Source organism: Hypanus sabinus, chromosome 19, assembly GCF_030144855.1.
Source record: "Hypanus sabinus isolate sHypSab1 chromosome 19, sHypSab1.hap1, whole genome shotgun sequence".
Classification (NCBI taxonomy): Eukaryota; Metazoa; Chordata; class Chondrichthyes; order Myliobatiformes; family Dasyatidae; genus Hypanus; species Hypanus sabinus.
The window spans coordinates 18,886,419-18,905,280 of record NC_082724.1 but is presented as its reverse complement, the minus strand read 5'-3'; the positions used below and the strand labels follow the sequence as shown (position 1 = coordinate 18,905,280).

The 18,862-nt window shown below is 38.7% G+C and overlaps 1 protein-coding gene across 7 annotated transcripts in view; it reads left to right on the top strand.

The window, feature by feature from the left end:
- The window catches only part of ptpdc1a (protein tyrosine phosphatase domain containing 1a), a 130,695-nt gene extending 112,035 nt beyond the window's left edge, over positions 1-18,660 (top strand). For 6 of the 7 annotated variants that reach the window (XM_059944116.1, XM_059944117.1, XM_059944115.1 and 3 more), the window contains 3 exons: positions 9,667-9,852; positions 11,529-11,639; positions 17,888-18,660. In XM_059944116.1, the coding sequence (XP_059800099.1) occupies positions 9,667-9,852; positions 11,529-11,639; positions 17,888-18,034 (444 nt within the window). In that variant the 3' untranslated portion in view covers positions 18,035-18,660. Of the gene's footprint in view, positions 1-9,666; positions 9,853-11,528; positions 11,640-13,378; positions 13,553-17,887 lie in introns of all 7 variants that reach the window. The other variant, XR_009506762.1, reaches the window with a different exon arrangement.
- Positions 18,661-18,862: the final 202 nt, after the last annotated feature.

Below are 18,862 nucleotides of genomic sequence, written 5' to 3'. Positions count from 1 at the left end.
CCAACTGAATAGAGATTTTAAGAGGACCAGCTCTGACATCTGAGATGACTTGGTCCTAAATATCTTCACTCTAATCACTGATTCAGTTGTGAATGACATCATTTGATAGGGGCACCTGTTCAAATTTTTTTCTTGCTTGTTTGCCCAGGATAATTGTTTTCACTTCCAGTGCACATGGCTTGATGAGATCTTCCGCAATTGTATGGGGCTTCTTGGATTTGGCCATTTTATATGCCACTTGGTATGAAGCAAGAAGTAGTGGTTTCTCAACAGAAATGAAACCTAATTTTGGAAGAATTCCTTGTGAATCAAAATGAGCTCTTTTGGTTTCAATGACTCAACATCATGTCCTTCAACATCAGCTCCGTCATGCTTGTTCTTGAAGTGCTCTTGAAGCTAGGATGGCTTCAGATTTGAGTTGGAAAACACAACGCTACAAAGAATGCACTGGGCCTTTTGCAAGCCATTATTTCCCGTTGTGCAAGTGAAAACAAAGCACACATAGTCATCATTCCATTTCCTTCTTTTTGACATGATGAAGGGCTGATGAAGGGTTAATGAAGGGAAAAATATGAGCTATTATGAGAAAAACTATCTGACTAAGTCAGGGGTGACAGCTTTACTCAACCAGACACGCCTATAGCAAAGTATCACTAGAAATATGCTTTCGAATATTATATTATGATATTATCTGCGGTTAAGCCAAGATAAATCGTCAGGTGGAAATGCTACGGGGACACAACGCGAATTATTAGACCACTCTCTATTGAATTTACACACCTATTTCCAATGATTACTGGAGATATGAACTCCCATCACACGATTCAAAATCCTCGGTGCTAACCATGATACCTCCTCAACTAACATAATTCAAAATTATCAATGATTCAAGAAAAAAACCTTTGAAATTCAAAAACTTCTTTAATACATTGAGACAAATATGAATGAATGACTTCAGCTGCTTTTTATCAAAATGCGGCTTTTTAAAATTTTATAATTGAATAATTTACCTACTGTCTGTGGGTTTGGTTTTAACGCGAAGTCATTACTTGATGGTTGATTCAGGGTATATAAAGATTTTGGCATTATGAGATGATTTTTAACTCTGAGATGTAACCTTCTAGCTAACAATGATGAGACTCCTCGACTCTGAGGTGTAACTTCCCAGGTAACGCTAATGAGAATCCTCAATGCTGACTCGGGCAGTGGGAGACTGGAGTGAGTTTACATCTCTCTCGACTCGGGCAGCGGGAGACTGGAGCGTGCTTGGGACAAACGTTACTACTACTTCTCAAGGCACACTGGCAGCTGGCTGAGTGATGACTGGTGATTCGTCACTCAAGGACACAAGCCACTCTTTGTCGCACCCCCTGAAATTCCATCTCACACCCCCTGGGGGTGTGGGCACCCCAGGTTGGGAACCCCTGGTCTAGGACGTTGCCACATGCAGCTGTGGAGAAAAGGTTGTTGGGTGTATTTAAGGCAGAGATTGATAGGTTCTTGATTGGACATGACATCAAAAGTTACGGGAGAAGGCTGGGAACTGGGGTTAAGGAGGAAATTAAAAAAAAATCAACCATGATTGAATGGCGGTGCAGATGGCCTAATTCTACTCCTATGTCTTATGGCCTTGTATTGTGATCAATGCCTGCTAAGGGTTCTTTTTACCTTAAGCTCCCTAATGGCCTTCGGCAGGGGTCACCAACCTTTTTTACAGCACGGACCAGTTTATATTGACAATATTCTTTCAGACCGGCCGACGGGGGTGGGGTGGGTGTTAATCACAACTGGAATACAGTGATACTGGAAGGGGGTTCCTTATGTCCAGTCTATTCCACAATTTTGTTTTCGTGGCTATCAGTACTTGCTTCTGTCCCTCTTGCTCCCTTTTTTTCCCTTCAAAAAAACTCAACAGGTTTGGCTTTAAGTGCAGGGTGCTTGGACTCAAAGTACCAAAGCAGTTTTGAGGGCTGCATTGCCTCATTAGACAGCCCCTGGGCCCGAACTCCAGCCTCCCGCCCCCCCGCCACCCGCCGCCAGATGCTTTGGCCAGGTGTGGCTGGTTGTGGGTGGGGTGAGAGGACAAGGAGGTCTCTGTGCTGGGGCCGTGGAGGTCGCAGTCCGGAGAGCAAGGACGAGTACAACAGGACGCGCTCCCACTCCCCCCCACTTAGGTAGGTAGGATCTATCGGCCCACAAAAGTTTGGCTCGAGGGATGACTTTCAGTAGATCACAGTGAGGTAATTGCTCCGCTACCTACAAAACCCTGAGCCTGAATTAGGTCGTTTGCGAATATTTTAGCACCGGGTTCCCCACAAACATTTGGTGTGCTAAACAGGTTTAGAGGCGGCGCCCATCTGTCCATGCTCCAGGCCAGTGTCAATGGCACTTCTCGCCGGCCGTGCGAGGCTGCCGGTTACCCAAGGCCAACCAGTGATCCCTCTAGGGTATCATTGCGTTTAGGCGACTGATGACCTCGCGTTTGTTGAAGTTCAACAGTGGGCGTGACAGGGAATGAGAAGAGGTGCAGCTGACTCATATCGTTTCCTCGCGGCCCAGTAGCACATGCTTTGCGGCCTGGTACCGGTCTGCAGCCCGGTGGCTGGGGACCGCTGGCCTTCAGTTCATTACATAACACACAATCCACTATAGCTGATTCCCCAGTAGGTTTAATGACAATCTGCTCTAAAAAGCCATCTCATAGGCATACAACAAACTCACTCTCTGAAGATCCATACCAACCTGATTTTCCCAATCGATCTATGTGTTAAAATCTCCCATGGCTATCATAACATTGCCCTTTTGACATGCCTTTTCTATTTCTTGCTGCAATTTGTGGTCCACATCGAGCTACTGCCTTCAGGGTCCTTTTACCCTTGCAATTTCTTAACTCAACCTACAAGGATTCAACGTCTTTTGTTCCTATGTTATAGCTTTCTACTAATTTGATGCCATTCTTTGTCAGCAGAGCCACACCACCCCCTGTACCTACCTTCCTATCCCTTCAATACAACATGTAACCTTGGACATTCATCTCCCAACTACAATCTTCTTTCTGCCATAATTCAGTGATGGCCACAACATCATACCTGAATCTGTAATAGTGCAACAAGATCATCCACCTTATTTTTCATACTCCATGTATTGAGATATAACACTTAGAGTACTTTATTTGCTACCCTTTTTGATTCTACATCCCTAATGTACTGATACTCACCTTGCTGGCTGCAATTTTATCCTGTCATCTGCCTGCCTTTGCTGACGGACTAACTTGACTTTTTATCATTCGTCCTGTCCTGAGTTCCTTCGCTCTGCTTTTCCTCCACTGCCAAATTAGGTTAAACCCTCCCCAACAGCTCTAACAAATCTGCCTGTGAGGATATTGGTTTTGGGTTCAGGTGCAACCTCTCACTTTTGTAAAGTCATACCTCCCCCAGAAGAGATCCCGATGATTCATGAACCTGAAACCTTGCCCCTTTAAACCTTTTAGCAGGATTATAGAGGACTGGATAAAATTTTAGATAATTAGTTATTTTTAAAGCTGCTTAGTCTTTGAATTTTAATGAAGTTTTCTAACTTCTGAAAGGTTTTTAAAAACCCACTTTGTCCTAATCAAAATTGATTTGTCTATCTGTAATAGTGGCTCAGTTTTTCTCTTTCTGTTAGCACATGCTGGCATGTTCTAGGTCTCTGCAATTTGCAAATATCCCAACTCAGTGTTCTATCTGCCCTCATTTTGTTGTTTTTATGTTCTTTTGTTTGGGTTGGTGGTTGGTTATTATTGTACCAAGATACAGTGAAAAGTTTTGTTTGCATGCCATGCAGCCAGATCATTCCATACATAATAATATACACAAAATGCCAGAGGAACAGCATGTCAGGCAGCATCTGTGGAGAGGAATAAGCAGTCGACATTTTAGGCTGAGGCCCTTCATCCATACATAATTGAAACAGTATGAAAAGGAGAAGAAAAACTGAATGCAGAAGGTTGTGTTACAGTTACAGAGAAAGTGCAGTTCAGGTAGATAACTAAAATATAAGGTCCACAGTAAGGTAGATTGAGCGATCAAGATATCTTTATGTTGCAAGAGGACTATTCAAGAGTCTTTTGATACTAGGATGGAAGCTGACCTTGAGGCTCGTGATACATGTCCTTAAGTTTTCTGCCTGAAGGGAAGTGGGAGATAATGAACTGTGGGGAGGGATCCTTTAGGCTTGATTATGTTTGCTGCTTTCCTGAGGCAGTGGGAAGCAGTAGACACAGTCAATGGACAATCAATGGAGGAGCAGCTGTGTTTTGTGATATACTGGGCCACACTGAATCAGAGCAGTTACTTCACTGAGCTGTGATGCATCTAGATAGGATCCTTTCTTTAGTGCATCTGTAAAAATTGGTGAGGATCATCAAATTTCCTGAGACCAAATTTCCTTAGACTTTTGGGAAATAGAGATTTTGATGCGTTTTCTTGCCATAGCATCCATGAAAACTGGACATGCAGTCAGGAGTGTATAGGAAATAAATTAAAGAGTTAAGGATGTAAACTTATGGAACACCAAGGCTGAAGATAATCATATTGCCTTATTGTTGTAGATTGTTGGTCAGGAAGTCAAATATTCATTTGTAGAGGGGGATGCCAAGTCCTAGGTCTAGAGGTTTGGAGTTGAGTTTATCTGGAATTATTGTATTAAAAATGGAGCTGTAGTAATAAATAAGAGTCTGGTGTTGGTGTTTTTGTAATCCAGATGTTCCATAAATGAATGAAGGGCTGTAGATGGTGACCATTGGTAATAGCTGAAATGGAACTGGAGTGCTGGAGCTGATGTGTGCCATGTCTAGCTTCTAGAAACACTTCATGAAAATGGTTGTCAGAGCCACTAAATGGCGGTCGTTAGGATTCTTTTTTTTGCTTTGGTCTTCATAAAACAGATGGGAATCTCAGATTGGAGCAGAGAGAGGGTAAAGATACCTGCAAGTCTTCCTCCAGCTGATCTGCACAGGATCTGGGGACGTGGTCAGGGACTCCATTTCAGCTAGTCATTTTATTCAGCTTCACTCTCAGGCAGGCTAATCTGATGTCTGTGATAGTGACCATGGGTTCAGGTGCACTGAAGGCTTTTGAGGCAGGTGATGTTATTTCAGTGACTGTTCAAAATGTGCATAGAATGCATTGAACTCAATTGGGGAGAGATGAGTTGTTGCCTAACTTTCTTTTGTACACTGTTATAGAATGCAAGCCTTGCCACAACTGATGGTTTGTCTCATAGTCTAGTTTGAGGACCTAGATTTCTTGTATAGGTCAGGGTCACCTGATTTGAACACCTAGACTTCTTTTTTCATGGTTTACAGTTGGGGCATACTCTATTGACTTTGGTACACAGTCCTCTACACACCTGCTGATGATGTCTGTGATGGCAGTGATATTTAGGTTGCCACTGAATATGGACCAGTCCACCAACCTGAAGTATTTCCATATGCAGGAGCTTGTATATTTCCTTAGACCAGCACTGTATGATGTTTTGCACCAGATCCTCACATTTCAACTTTTGTCTGTAAGCAGGAGAAAGGAGCACAACCTGATGGTCTGATTTTCCAAAATGCAGGTTGGAGATGAAACGGCAGATATCTTTGATGGCGGTGGAGCAGTGGTCAAGGGTATATGGGCCCCTGGTGGGACAGAAGATGTGTGGTTATTATTTTTGTAGCACATTCTTAAAAGCGGCCAGGTTGAAGTCGCTGGCTATGATGAACAAATCTCAGTTCAAGTGTACTCAGTCTACTGATCATGGAACATAGTTAATTGAGCGCAAGCTTCATATCCACCTGGGGCAGGATGTAGACAGTGTAAGGTTAGTAAAAGTGAATTCACGTGGTAGATGTATGGGCTGCTTTTCACATATTCACTTCTTATTCTCTTTCTCTAACTACCCTTCATTACCCATTGATTGGATGACCCTGCTTGCAGTTAACCTCCATGCTAATGCCTTGCTTCATGGAATTCCGAAGACTGCGGGGTATCTCCTTGAAACCTATTGTATGTTGAAAGGCCTTGAATGAGTGGATGTGGAAAGGATTTTTTCTAGGGTGGGGGGAGTCTAAAACCAGAGAGTGCAGCCTCAAAGTAGAGGGACGTCCTGTTAGAATGGAGATGAGGAGGAATTTCTTCAGCCAGTGAGTGGTGAACCTGGAATTTATTGCCTCATGCGGCTGTAAATGCCAAGTCATTTTAATATATTTAAGGCAGAGGTTGATAGACTCTTGATTAGTCAGGATATGAAGGCAGGAGATTGGGGCTGAGAGGGAAATAGGTCAGCCATGATGAAATTGCGATGCAGACATGTTGGGCCAAATGGCCTAATTCTGCTCCTATACCTTATGGTTTTATGGTCTAACCCTGACATTAAATTATCAGAGATATTCCCTTTGTCCAATCTATTCATCTTCCACCTTTTCTTCAACTTTAACCAACTTGTTTTCTCTTTTTTCCCTAGTTCTGACAAGAAGTCTTTGATTGGAATAGTTTATATTCCAAGCCTTTCCTGATAATGCTTCCCAACTCTTTCTGCTCCACATTGAAGACTGCATTGGTGCTGCTTCATGCACCCATGCTGAACCCATTAATATTATCAACTTTACCTCCAACTTCTCTCCTTAAGTTCACGTGGTCCATTTATGATCTCTCTCTTTCGCTCGCACTCTGTCTCACTCTTGCACTGTCTTGTTCTCACTCTCTCTCTCGACAAACTGTATACTCACACCTTTTATAAACCTACCGATTCCCATAGCTATCTTGACTATACCTCTTTGCACCATGTCTCCTTAAATATGCTATTCGCTTTACTCAATTTCTTCATCTCCACCACATCTGTTTTCAGGATGAGGCTTTCCATTCCACAACATCAGAGAATGGGGTTTCCCTTCCTCCACCATTGATGCTGTACTCACCCACATCTCCTCCATTTCCTGGGTATCCATGGTCACCCCATTTTCTCGCCACTTTAACAGGGATAGAGTTCTTCTTGTCTTCACCTACCACCTCATGAGCTTCCACATCCAATACATCTTTCTTGGCAACTACCACCATCTTTAACGGGACCCCACCACCAAACACGTTGTTACCACCCCCACACTATTCGCTTTCTGCAGAGATTGTTCCCTCTCTGAATTCCTGTGAATCCCTCTCTACTAATCCTCCTCCTGGCACTTATACCTGCAATTGGCAGAAGTGCCACTTCACCATGGCCATTTGCCTCCTCCCAGGTGAGGGAACATTTCACTTGCAAATCTGTTGGGATCGTCTACTGAAGCCTGTGCTCCCAACGAGACCTGATGTAGAGTAGGGGACCTCTTTGTCGAGCACCTTCAGTCAATCTGTAAAAAGTGTGTTTTCCTAGTGGCCAGCTTTTTAATTCCTAAGTCCATTCCTGTTCTGACATGTTGGACCATGGCCTCTTCATCTGCCACAATGAAGCCACTCTCAGGTTGGAGGAACACACCTCATGTTCTATTTAAGTAGCCTCCAACCTTATGGCATGAAAATTGATTTCTCCAATTTCCCCATCCCCCTTTCCTTTTCTTCTTTTTCCCATTCTGGCCTCTTACCAGTTCTCCTCACTTGCATATTACCTCCCTCTGGTGCCCCTCCTCCTTTAGTTTTTCCCCTGGCCCATTCTTCTCTCCTATCAGAGTACTTCTTCTCAGCCCTTCACCTTTTCCATCGATGACTTTCCAGCTTCTTACTTTGTGCCCCCTCTCCCCCATCCACTTGGCTTCACTTTTTACCCTCTAGCTTGTCCTCATCATCCTTTTCCTCTCCCTCTCCCCTTATTCTGGCACCTTCTGCTTCCTTTCCTATCCAAAATGTCAACTATTTATTTCCGTAGATGCTACCTGACCTGCTAAGTTTCTCCAGCATTTTGTGTGTGTTGCTTTCGAATGGAAATGTTAGCTGTTTCTCTGTACACAGATGCTGCTTGACCTGCTGAGTATTTATTGTATGTTCTGTTCCCATTTCCAATTTTCTTCATCTGCAGTTTTTAAAATATATTTTTCTAACTTAATGCTAGAATACACTCACAACGAGAAAACCAGTGGAGTCAGTGGAGATGGTTCATTATAGCATGGATATTGCATTATTGATTGCATTCCTTTGTGAGTTCCTTACATAAGCGATTGTCCTCCCCAGAGCTATATGTTGGGGTTTCAAAGTCTCCTGTGAATTCAGTTTTCATCAGTTATACAATTAGTTAACTTTACATGGAATATTTCAAAGAAGCATGTATGTCCTATCTATTCCTAAAAACGGAGTTGTTCCAGACCTACTATTACTACTTCAGAAATTGCTATGGAATCATAGCTGAAGTAATAAACTTGTTGATCAGGTTATATTTTTGTAAGAGAACTTTCCTGAATTCCATTTTACCTGATCTTGTTCAGCAATTCATGCCCAGAAAATTAAAGGTGAAACTCGTGTAGAACCAAGTCCTTTATTTCTTCATGTTTTATGCTAATCTATGTTTTTCAATTGGAGATACCTTCTATGCTTGTGTTTCTTTGGCCTTACTGTATGTTCTTCTAAATTTTTTCATTTTAAACTAGATCAAATGCATTAATATTCTACTGAATAGCATTGCGTCGTCTATTATCTACTGATTGAATAATTCCTTTTAAGCTTTTCCTCTCAATCTTGAGTGAGCCTCTGTTGACTAAATTTTAAGAACCATCTCAAGCTAACATGAACATTTTAATTAGATTATTAGTTAAAGTTACATTTGTAGTGAATTCTTAATTACAATTATGCTTGTTTGTTAGCAGATAAAGGATCTTTACCCTCTTGCCTTTTTCTAAAAAGGCGTTAATAACTTTGATATTCCAGCTATAACCTAAAAATATGTTTTGTGACATTTTAAGATTCTAAAAAACATAGATAAGATGGATGATAACAGTCTTTACCTCAGGGTCAGATAGTACAAAACCAGAGTACATAGATTTTACAGGGAGTGGGGACAACTTTTTCACACAGAGGGTTGTGAGTATATGGAACAAGCAGCCAGAAGCAGAGATTTATTCAATCAGTAGTTAGATTTTCATTATCACATGTACTGAGATACAGAGAGTTACAGAGAAAAGCTTTGTTTGTATGCCCTCCAGATAGCTCATTCATACATAAGTACATCAGGGTAGTACAAAAGAAAACAGAGCAAAATGTAGTGCTACAATTACAGAAAAGGTGCTGTGCTGGTAGACAAAGTGTTAAGGCTGTAAGGTAAATGGAAAGATCAAAGTTCATCTTTAGCATATAGAGACTCCATTCAAGAGTCTTATAATAGCGGGATAGAAGCTTTGCTTGAGCCTGGTGATATATATTCTTAAGCTTTTGTGTTTTCTGCCTGATGGGATGTACTGAATCCCAGATTTTTTGGTAGTGATTTGTGAATTTTGTATGGCGAATTTCTGTTACCGGAACTCCTGTAGTGCAGGGTTGATTGTACATGGAATTGCAAACCAATTTAAACTTGTACTTTGATTTACTATTACTTATATGTTCTCATTTACATATGCACATTAATTTATTTTTAATGGTATTGCAATATTGAAGACAAAATTTACAAATCTGAAAAAGATTATTGCTACACTTAATTGTAACCAATATATTAATTTTGTTTTAGCATGAATTAAATGTCCGAGAAGGAACTTGGGAAAGGATCTGTATGGAGAAGAATCCATATGTGTTGTGCAGTCTTATGTGGTCCTGGCTTGAACAGCTGAAAGAACCTGTTATAAGTAGGGCAGATATAGAAGCCCTAGCACATAACTATATGGATCCCAATAAAGCTTTTTACTCACTAGAAAAGGTAATCTAACATTTCTTTGCATGGGTGTCTATGGATTATCATCATAAGTTAAATTTTTACTAGGCTTTCTATTACACTCAAGAACACATAGAATTGATTTGGATTCAGTGGAAAGGTGGGGTGCTCATCATTGGCCTTGAAGGATATTGGCAATCCAATGATTCTGGTGGGCATCTTAAATTTTTCAATGTCCGTTTCTATCAGGCACCTATTCTGAGGGATTCTTGGAGTGCAACAACAGTGATATTGACAAATTGGTTGAGCAGCTAAGTGCAGTAAAATATTCTAATGTAGCAATCCAAGAAGTAAAAAGGACAATTTTCTACTAACTTCCAAAACTTTACACAGAGCAAATAAATTGGAGCATATACTGAATTTTACTTATCTTTTAATTGATCAAGATACAGTATGGAATTGGCCTTTCTAGCCTTTAGAGCAATTCCATCCAGCAATACCCCAATTTAATTCTAGCCTAATCACAGGACAGTTTACAAGGATCAATTAACCTACTAACTGGTACGTCTTAAAGCTTCTTTTTTTATTTAAGAAATATTTGTTGGAATGATAAGCCATATGGAAGATTAGAACAGATTATGCAATTAAAATAAAAACTGAAATGTATATAGGCTTTAAAAATGCAATTATGCCAATAATTATGGCTTAGTGAATTTGCATGCATATAATTCAGCAATGCAAAAATTATTCTATTTCTTTAATGTAAGTTTTCAACTACCTTATATTTTTAGAGCTATGTATTGTCAAGTTATGTATTAGCCAATGTAAATTTTGAACTAATAGTTTGATGAGGAAATGTTGAATTACAACCATTTTGAAGTTTTGATGAATAATGGTGAGTGATTGTGTTACTTATTTCATACATGTACTCAGTGGCCACTTTATTAATAAATTGGCCACAAATGTGGAATCTCGTATGGTCTTCTGCTGCTGTGGCCCATTCACTTCAAGGTTTGACATGTTGTGCATTCAGAGATGCTCTTCTGCACAGCACTGTTGTAATGCATGGTTATTTGAGTTACTGTTACCTTCCAGTCAGCTTGAGCCAGTCTGGTCATTCTCCTCTGTTCTCTCTCATTAACAAAGTGACTTCCCCCACAGAACTGGATTTTTATTTTGTTTTTTGCAACATCCTCTGTAAACACTAGAGACAGTTGTGCATGAAAATCACAGGAGATCAGCAGTTTCTGAGGCACTCAAATCATCCCATTTGGCACCAATAATCATTCCATGGTCAAAGTTGCCCAGACCACATTTTTCCCCATTCTAATGTTTGATTTCTGAACAGCAACTGAACCTCTTGACCATGTCTACATGCTTTATGCTGCCAGATGACTGGCTGATTAGATATTTGCACTAATAAGCAGGTGTACTGGCGTACCTACTAAATAGACCATAGAAATATTTTTGAAACCTGTAAGGTATAACTATTATATCATAGCCTGTGTCAAAAATTTTTCTACCCATACACATTTGTATATGGATAGAATAATTATTTAACACAGGCTATGATATAATTGTATGTAAAATGTGATTCATTTGCTTGAAGTGTGGGATATTACAATAAAATAGTATAATTATGCTATTATGCTAATCATGTAATATGTATAAAAGCAGAATATCTTTACTTACATGGTATTTTATTACTTTACTTTAACCAGAATCAATATCAGACACTGCTTTGCATTCTTGATTGTATGGCACAATTGCGTGACTTGCCATTTGATGTAGAAGATGCTATACTTACTCGGGCAATTAGAGCTTTTACAAAGGCAAGTACTGCACCTTAGAAAAAGAGATAAGTATTATATTGAATTTACAGAGATGTTGTATTTTGTTTCATTGTTTAATCCTGACTATCCTTTTAGTTATCTGCATTGAAATAAGAGCTTGTGCTTATGAGGTAACATTTTTATTTCACGTTGTCACAAAATATTGCAGATTTGATGAATTATTTCTGAAGTTAGTTATTTATGGTGGCCAATGAAGGAAGTAATTCATGCATTAAAATGCCCCTAAAAGGTAATGAGATAAATAAACATTTCATGTGTTTTTTTAGTTTTCCATGGTTAGTTGAGGAATAATTTGGCCACATTATGTACAGTTAGCGATGTGTTGGATAATATAGTTTAACATTAAAAAGGAACAAATATTTTTAAATACAACTGGATGCAATCTCTATATATCTCCTCCAATTCGTGCTGACTAATGAGGGGCCTGTAATACAATCCTATCAGAGTGACCGTCCCCTACTTATTTCTCAGTTCTACCCATATGGCCTCACTAAATGATCCCTCCAGAATATCCTCTCTTAGGACTATTGCTATGTCCTCTTTTAAAAGAGGAGGAAAGGCAAATTCCCCTCTTCTTTTACCAGCACCTGTGTCACGTGTTCACTAGCTGTATCCTGGAACATTGAGCTTCCAGTCCTGCCTCTTTCCTGATGCAAGAACAGCACAAAGAATGCCTTGCGGATTCTACTCAACTCTATGAAATCTTGGTTGTCTTTTGAAAAGAAAGTTAAAAGTACAGTGGATTCTGTACTTTTGTATTTGGGACCAGTGCATTTTGACCAAATTAAGTGGCTGCCCCAATTAGCTGAGGTTTCATGGAAATAATTAAAAAGATATAAAAAAAACAAACTATCATTTAACTGAGTAATAGATCATGTATGCAAATAATATACAGAACAATTTAGAAGACTACCAAAGCTACTACAGTGCTATAAAGCTGCATTAGTTCCTAACAGTTATTGACAGAGGAATTCAACCAGCGTATGCTGCTGTGTCTGGGGTGTTCAGGAATGGATAGCATTCCTGGCTGGCTCACGCACCTCTGATCCCCATCAGACATTCAACTCTCACCTGAGGCTTCAGTTGTTTGCATACAACAATTGCCACATCCCGGTACACTGCTTCAACAGGTAGGCTGAAGGAAGCCAGAGGGCCTGATATCCCAGTGAATTAGGGATATAGCATGTGAAGTCAGCTACAGCAGATTGGGCAGATGAAATCATCAGTGAGATCCAACGCCCAAGAAGATAGTTCTGCAAAACTTTATGGGGAGCGAAGGGCATGATAAAGCACATACTGCTCTACTGCCTCTGTAACCACGACTGTGTGCTAGGCACAGCTCAAATGCCATCTGTGAGTTTGATGACAATACAACTATTGCTGGCAGAATTTCAGATGATGATGAGCAGGCAGACAGGAGTGAGATAGATCAGCTGATTGAATGGTGTTGCAGCAACCACCTTGCACTTCAACATCAGTAAGACCGAGGAACTGATTGCGGATTTCAGGAATGGGAAATCGAGGGAATGCACAGCAGTCCTTATTATCAGCATTGGAAAGGGTGAGCATTTTCAAGGTCTTGGGTGTAAAATCTCTGAACATCTATCCTGGGTTCTGTATATTGATGTAATTTCAATGACAGCATAACATTGGCTGTATTTAATTAAGAGTTTGAGGAGCTTTGATATGTCACCAAAGACACCCACAAATTTCTACAGATGTACCATGGAGAACATTCTAACTGGTTGTATCACCATATGGAGGAGCCACTGCAGAGGATCAGAAAAAGCTGCAGAAAGTTGTAAACTCAGCCAGCTGCATCATAAGCAGTAGCCTTCCCAGCATCAAGGACACCTTCAAAAGGTGATGGCTTAAAAAACCAGCATCAGTCAGTAAGTACCCCACAAATCCAGGACATGCCCTTTTCTCATGGCTACTATCAAGGAGGATGACACACACTTATTGTTTTAGAAATAGCTTTTTCTGCTCCATCATCAGATTTATGAATGGACAATGAACCCACGAACACTACTCCACTTATTTTTTTCCTTTCTTTTTGCACTATGTATTTAATTTTTTTATATACTGTATTTCTTGGAAGTTATAGATTTTTTTATTATGTACTGCTGCCGCAAAATAACATATTTCATGACATAGGCCAGTGATAGTAAACCTGAATCTGATTCTCAAGTCACAGTTATCCCTGCAATCACTGAAGACCCCAGTTTGTGACAACTACTCATACCACAGGACCTGGACTTCCAATGTTGAGAGAAAGGAATTTTCCCAGTGCAAGGGCTTTTCCACTTTAAAAAATGTCCCGCATAGGTTTCACTGTCATCATCGAATATGACAGACAACTAACACACTGCACTGTTATTTTGATTGACTGTACAGATATCTAGTGCAAATAATGGACTCGCTTCCCAAATGCTTTCGACAATTTCATCCTGCAAATCTTCATTTTCATTGTAACATTCTAGATGATTGTTGACAGCTTCAAATTCTTCATAGTCCCTAACTTGTTGAAGTAGTGAAATTGTTTCATTTTTTTTCTCCCAGCTGTTTCTGGCATCTCCAAGCCTGCATCCTTCAAAAGCAGGGAGCTAACCAAATCTAATTTGTCTTGCTGCTTATTTCTCACCAGCTATCTGTGACAAAAATCACTGCTTTTGAACACAAACACATGTAACTGATGCTATTTAAAATCTGTTCACTCTAAGCACTGAATAGTGTACAGCCATACAAGTTTATGTGTCTGATTGATGCTAGTTAGAAACTGTTTGGCAACAGTTTCCTGTCCCAAAGCAGCATAGCGTCCCAAATAAATGAAGGAAATCCCGATTATTTTCTCAATTAGTTTTTGTTCTTTCAGAGCTTCCCAAAATAACCAGCTGTTTCCATTAACCGATGGACTAATTAATCAGAATCCACTGTACTTGGATTTAGTGTCATTATTCTAAAGATTTAGTGAATAACTGTGGAGGTGGTTATTGAGAATTGATTACCACTGTAGGTTTAAATGCTGAATCCATTTCTCTTTAAGTTTCTCCTTTGCCGCCTTATCCCTATACCTAGTCTGCAAATCTGACACAAGAAGTAATCAAAAGATTCAAACAAAGTCTGTGAACTTGTTTGGTAATTCATTGCTTTTGGTCAATGCAAATCTTATCAATTAATTCTCTGCATCTGACTTTCAATAGATATGACTTGGCATTTAGTACCCTCAGCACTCCAAATGATTATTTGGCATTGCTACATAAGTTAATTATTGATGCTTCAGATGTTGTATCAGCAGCCAGAACTAATTACTTTAATGCAAAAAGTGATGTTATTCAACATTCTGTTCTTTGCATAGTTGATGATCAACTTTGGCTAGTCATTGTATTTTTACCATTAAGTTTGATTACCATATTCCTTTTGCTTTTGACCCCCCGTCTTTGGATGATACATTAAATCAAGTCACCATTTATTGTTCCAGAGCATATTTAGAAGAAAAGGGGAATTTGCCCAAGTAACCTGCCTGATATCCCTCAATCCAGTTCCTTAGACAGATTATTTGGTCATACAGTATTAAGTTGCTTATTGAAGGTGCTTTCTGTGGACAAATTGACTACATGCTTTCAGTCATTGAATATAATGTGGTTTGGGACAACTGAGGTCATAAACAGTTACACAGATACATGCCCTTTTCAGCTTTGCTCCATGCAATATCAATAGCAATGCTGTCAGTGTGTTTGGCCTGTTTATGTTTGAAAGTGATAGTAACTTGGGATTTCCCCACATGCATAGTTTAACATAGAAATCTTGAAGTAGTGTTAAGTGATTCAGTGATCCTGTCTAAGTAGCAAAAGTGAGAAGTGTTTGAATGTAGTACTAAAAATAATGTCACAATTATCAAACATGATTAATTACTTGTATTGTGAAAGTGTTTGAATGGTTTATCTTAACCAGTTGGTCAATTTATTTTCAAAAGGAGATTTGAAATTATATTTAATGTAGCTTTGAGAAATCAACAATTTAAGAACTAATTTTAAAGTGTATACTGGTTTTTGTTTGGAAAAAATATTTGTCAGAGGATATAATCCATGTCTCTAAAATGGGTAATTAAAATTTTATATAGGCTTCTGCTAATACATTTTAGGATATTATAATATTTAGTGACTTGCATTTAGGAATGATAGTTTATTATGTTTCACAATAGCAATCCAGGTTATAAAGAGAATAGGCTAGTAGAAGATAATGACCATGCTTTTAATGCACTAATAGAAATGAATATTATATAGATTTGCAGGTGCTTAAAACTATGAGATCAAAAACTGCAGGATGTATAGAATTAATAGTTCATATCCAGAACATAGACTTGGAAAGCTGCTCATCTGTGCCATGGAATGCTGCATATAGAAACTCAAAAAAGCCTACAGCACAATACAGGCCCTTTGGCTCACAAAGCTGTGCCCAACATGTCCTTATCTTAGAAATTACTTACGGTTACCCATAGTCCTCTATTTTTTTGAGCTCCATGTAACTGTCCAGGAGTCTCTTAAAAGATCATATCGTATCCGCCTCCACCACCGTCATCGGCAGCCCATTCCACACACTCACCACTATTTGCGTAAAAAAAACCTTACCCCTGACATCTCCTCCGCACCTACTTCCAATCACCTTAAAACAGTGCCCTCTTGTGCTAGCCATTTCAGCCCTGGGGAAAAGCCTCTGACTATCCACACGATTAATGCCTCTCATCATTTATACACCTCTATCAGGTCACTTCTCATCCGCCATCGCTCCAAGGAAAAAAGGCTGAGTTCACTCAACCTATTCTCATAAGGCATGCTCCCCAATCCAGGCAACATCCTTGTAAATCTCCTCTGCATTCTTTCTATAGTTTCCACATCCTTCCTATCGTGAGGCAACCAGAACTGAGCACATTACTGACCAGGGTCCTATATAGCTGCAACATTACCTCACTGTGGAATAACTGTTTGTTGCAACAAGTTCTTTACACAGAATGAAGGGTGCTTGGAATGCACTCCTTGGGGTGATAGTGGAGGCAAATTTGATAGGGCTTTTCAAGTGGCTCTTAGAGAGGCACATGAGTGTGGAGGAACAGGAGAATATGGATATTGTTTAGGCAGAAAGGATTAAGTTTAGTTGGGCATTTGATTACGAATTTAATTGGCTTGGTACAACATTGTGGGCTTGAAGGGTCTATTCCTATCCTGTACTGTTCTATAAATTCTTAAAAGTTGTGATAAAGTGATAGTTGGAATACACCATGTCAAACCAAATTAAGAAGGAATTATAAATGAAAAAATACAGTATAATATGTTCCAGATTGCAATTTTGCATACTTTTAATTAGCAGAACAAAGCAGTAGGAACTTTTCATTGGATGATGAAATAATGACCCACCTTTCAATGATTATGAAGTATTCTGGGTTCACTTGTCTATATAGAATAGATGCTTGGATGCTGATAATTTTACCAATATAATGTTTTTTTTTCTCTCTAGTACCCAATTGCATTTTTTTCTTAAGTGCATACTTGATGAATTTTGTTGTTTAATCTTGTATATGAAACTGGAATGATGTTGCAATTGGATAGGTGATTTTTTTTACAAATTAAACTAGAATTGCTTTTTTAAATAAATGACTGGAATTATTTGAAGTGGGTGGTGTTAGAGACATGATTATAACTGGAAGTTTCTTAGAAGGTTTATTGGATATTCAGTGTGATTGTGAACATTTGACCAAGGTTCAAGCTCCTGACTGCTATATAGGATTTGCTACTGGAGTTGTGTATATGTTAATCATAATATATTGTTCGGACAATTTTGTCCTTTGGCCAAGTTGCCTGCTGATGTTCATTCTCAAAGCATTCACCTAATTAAGAGGCCTTAGACCGGGGTTGCCAACCTTTTTATGCCGTGGACTCCTACCATTAACTGAGGGGTCTGTGGACACCAGGTTGGGAAGCCCTGACTTAGACACTGATGTACATGGGACAGTATTTAAATAATTAATCAATGAGTTAAGAAAACTATAAGGAAGATTATTTTAAAAGAAGGCAAATTTAGATTTTCCCAAAAAGAAATTTCTCATAGTTATAGTATTTAAGTCCAATCTCAATGTGACTATCTGCTCCAGAAGTTATATGAACTTGTGCACTAGTTTTTCTAATATATTATTTGGTTAACATTAAGTGTTCTATTGTATTTTTCCTTAGGTCAGTTTTGATGCTGATGAGGGTCCTGAAGTTTACAATATGCTCAAGACAATTTTAAAGTCAATCCTACAAGAAAAACAAGCCAAACTTGCAGATTGCAAAATTACTAATGATTGTGAACAAAATATAGGTTTGCAAATATCTTGAGTAAGAATTTAGTTTTTTTGTTCTTGTTATTATAATTCCCCAGAAGGTTAAAGACGAAAGTGAGTATTATAGAAGCTCTATATTGTAAATTAGGGGGGTTATAATTATGCAATATTTTAGATCAGAGTGAATTTAAATACACACACTTGATTGTTGTTATATTGTAATTTTAGAAAAATACATAATTTGGTTTTAAAAACCAAGGTTTATAAATGGGAAAAATATAACTTGATTTTGAACTTGGACATGAACTAGCCACCAAATTAGAATGAGGTATATTTGTTTAAAGAAAATGCTTTGATTTCAAGTGCCATGTATAAATGTGGTAAGGTGTTTTCATTTTAAGTCATTTAATGTTTACACTAATATTGTCTGAAATATACCATGCTTTATGTGCTGAATATTTTTCCATGTCAGATTTGTTTAATGCTATAATTCAATGTTAAATAAGGAATTATATTAGGAAGTGTATGAAGATAGAACTTTTGATGGTTTAGACTGGCTTTAAGGATTTTTAATAAGTACATTCCCAAGCAACTCTGATTTGTTCTAATAACTCAACTTTTAATTTATTTTAAATATCATAAAATGTGTAAGTAAGATATTAATAAATGGGTTTAAAATGTGTTGTGCTTGGAGCATCATGTTGCATTGAACTATTTTTATTGGTGGGATGAATTAAATTGAATTTTTCTTGAAGTATTTTAATTATCACTGAAGTTGGTGTGAGATAACTCCATCTACATTCTTTGACAAGTAAGTATGCTGGATATATCATTTGTATTATTTTTAGCCTGATCTCAAGAAGTGCTAGTTTCCAGATTGTGT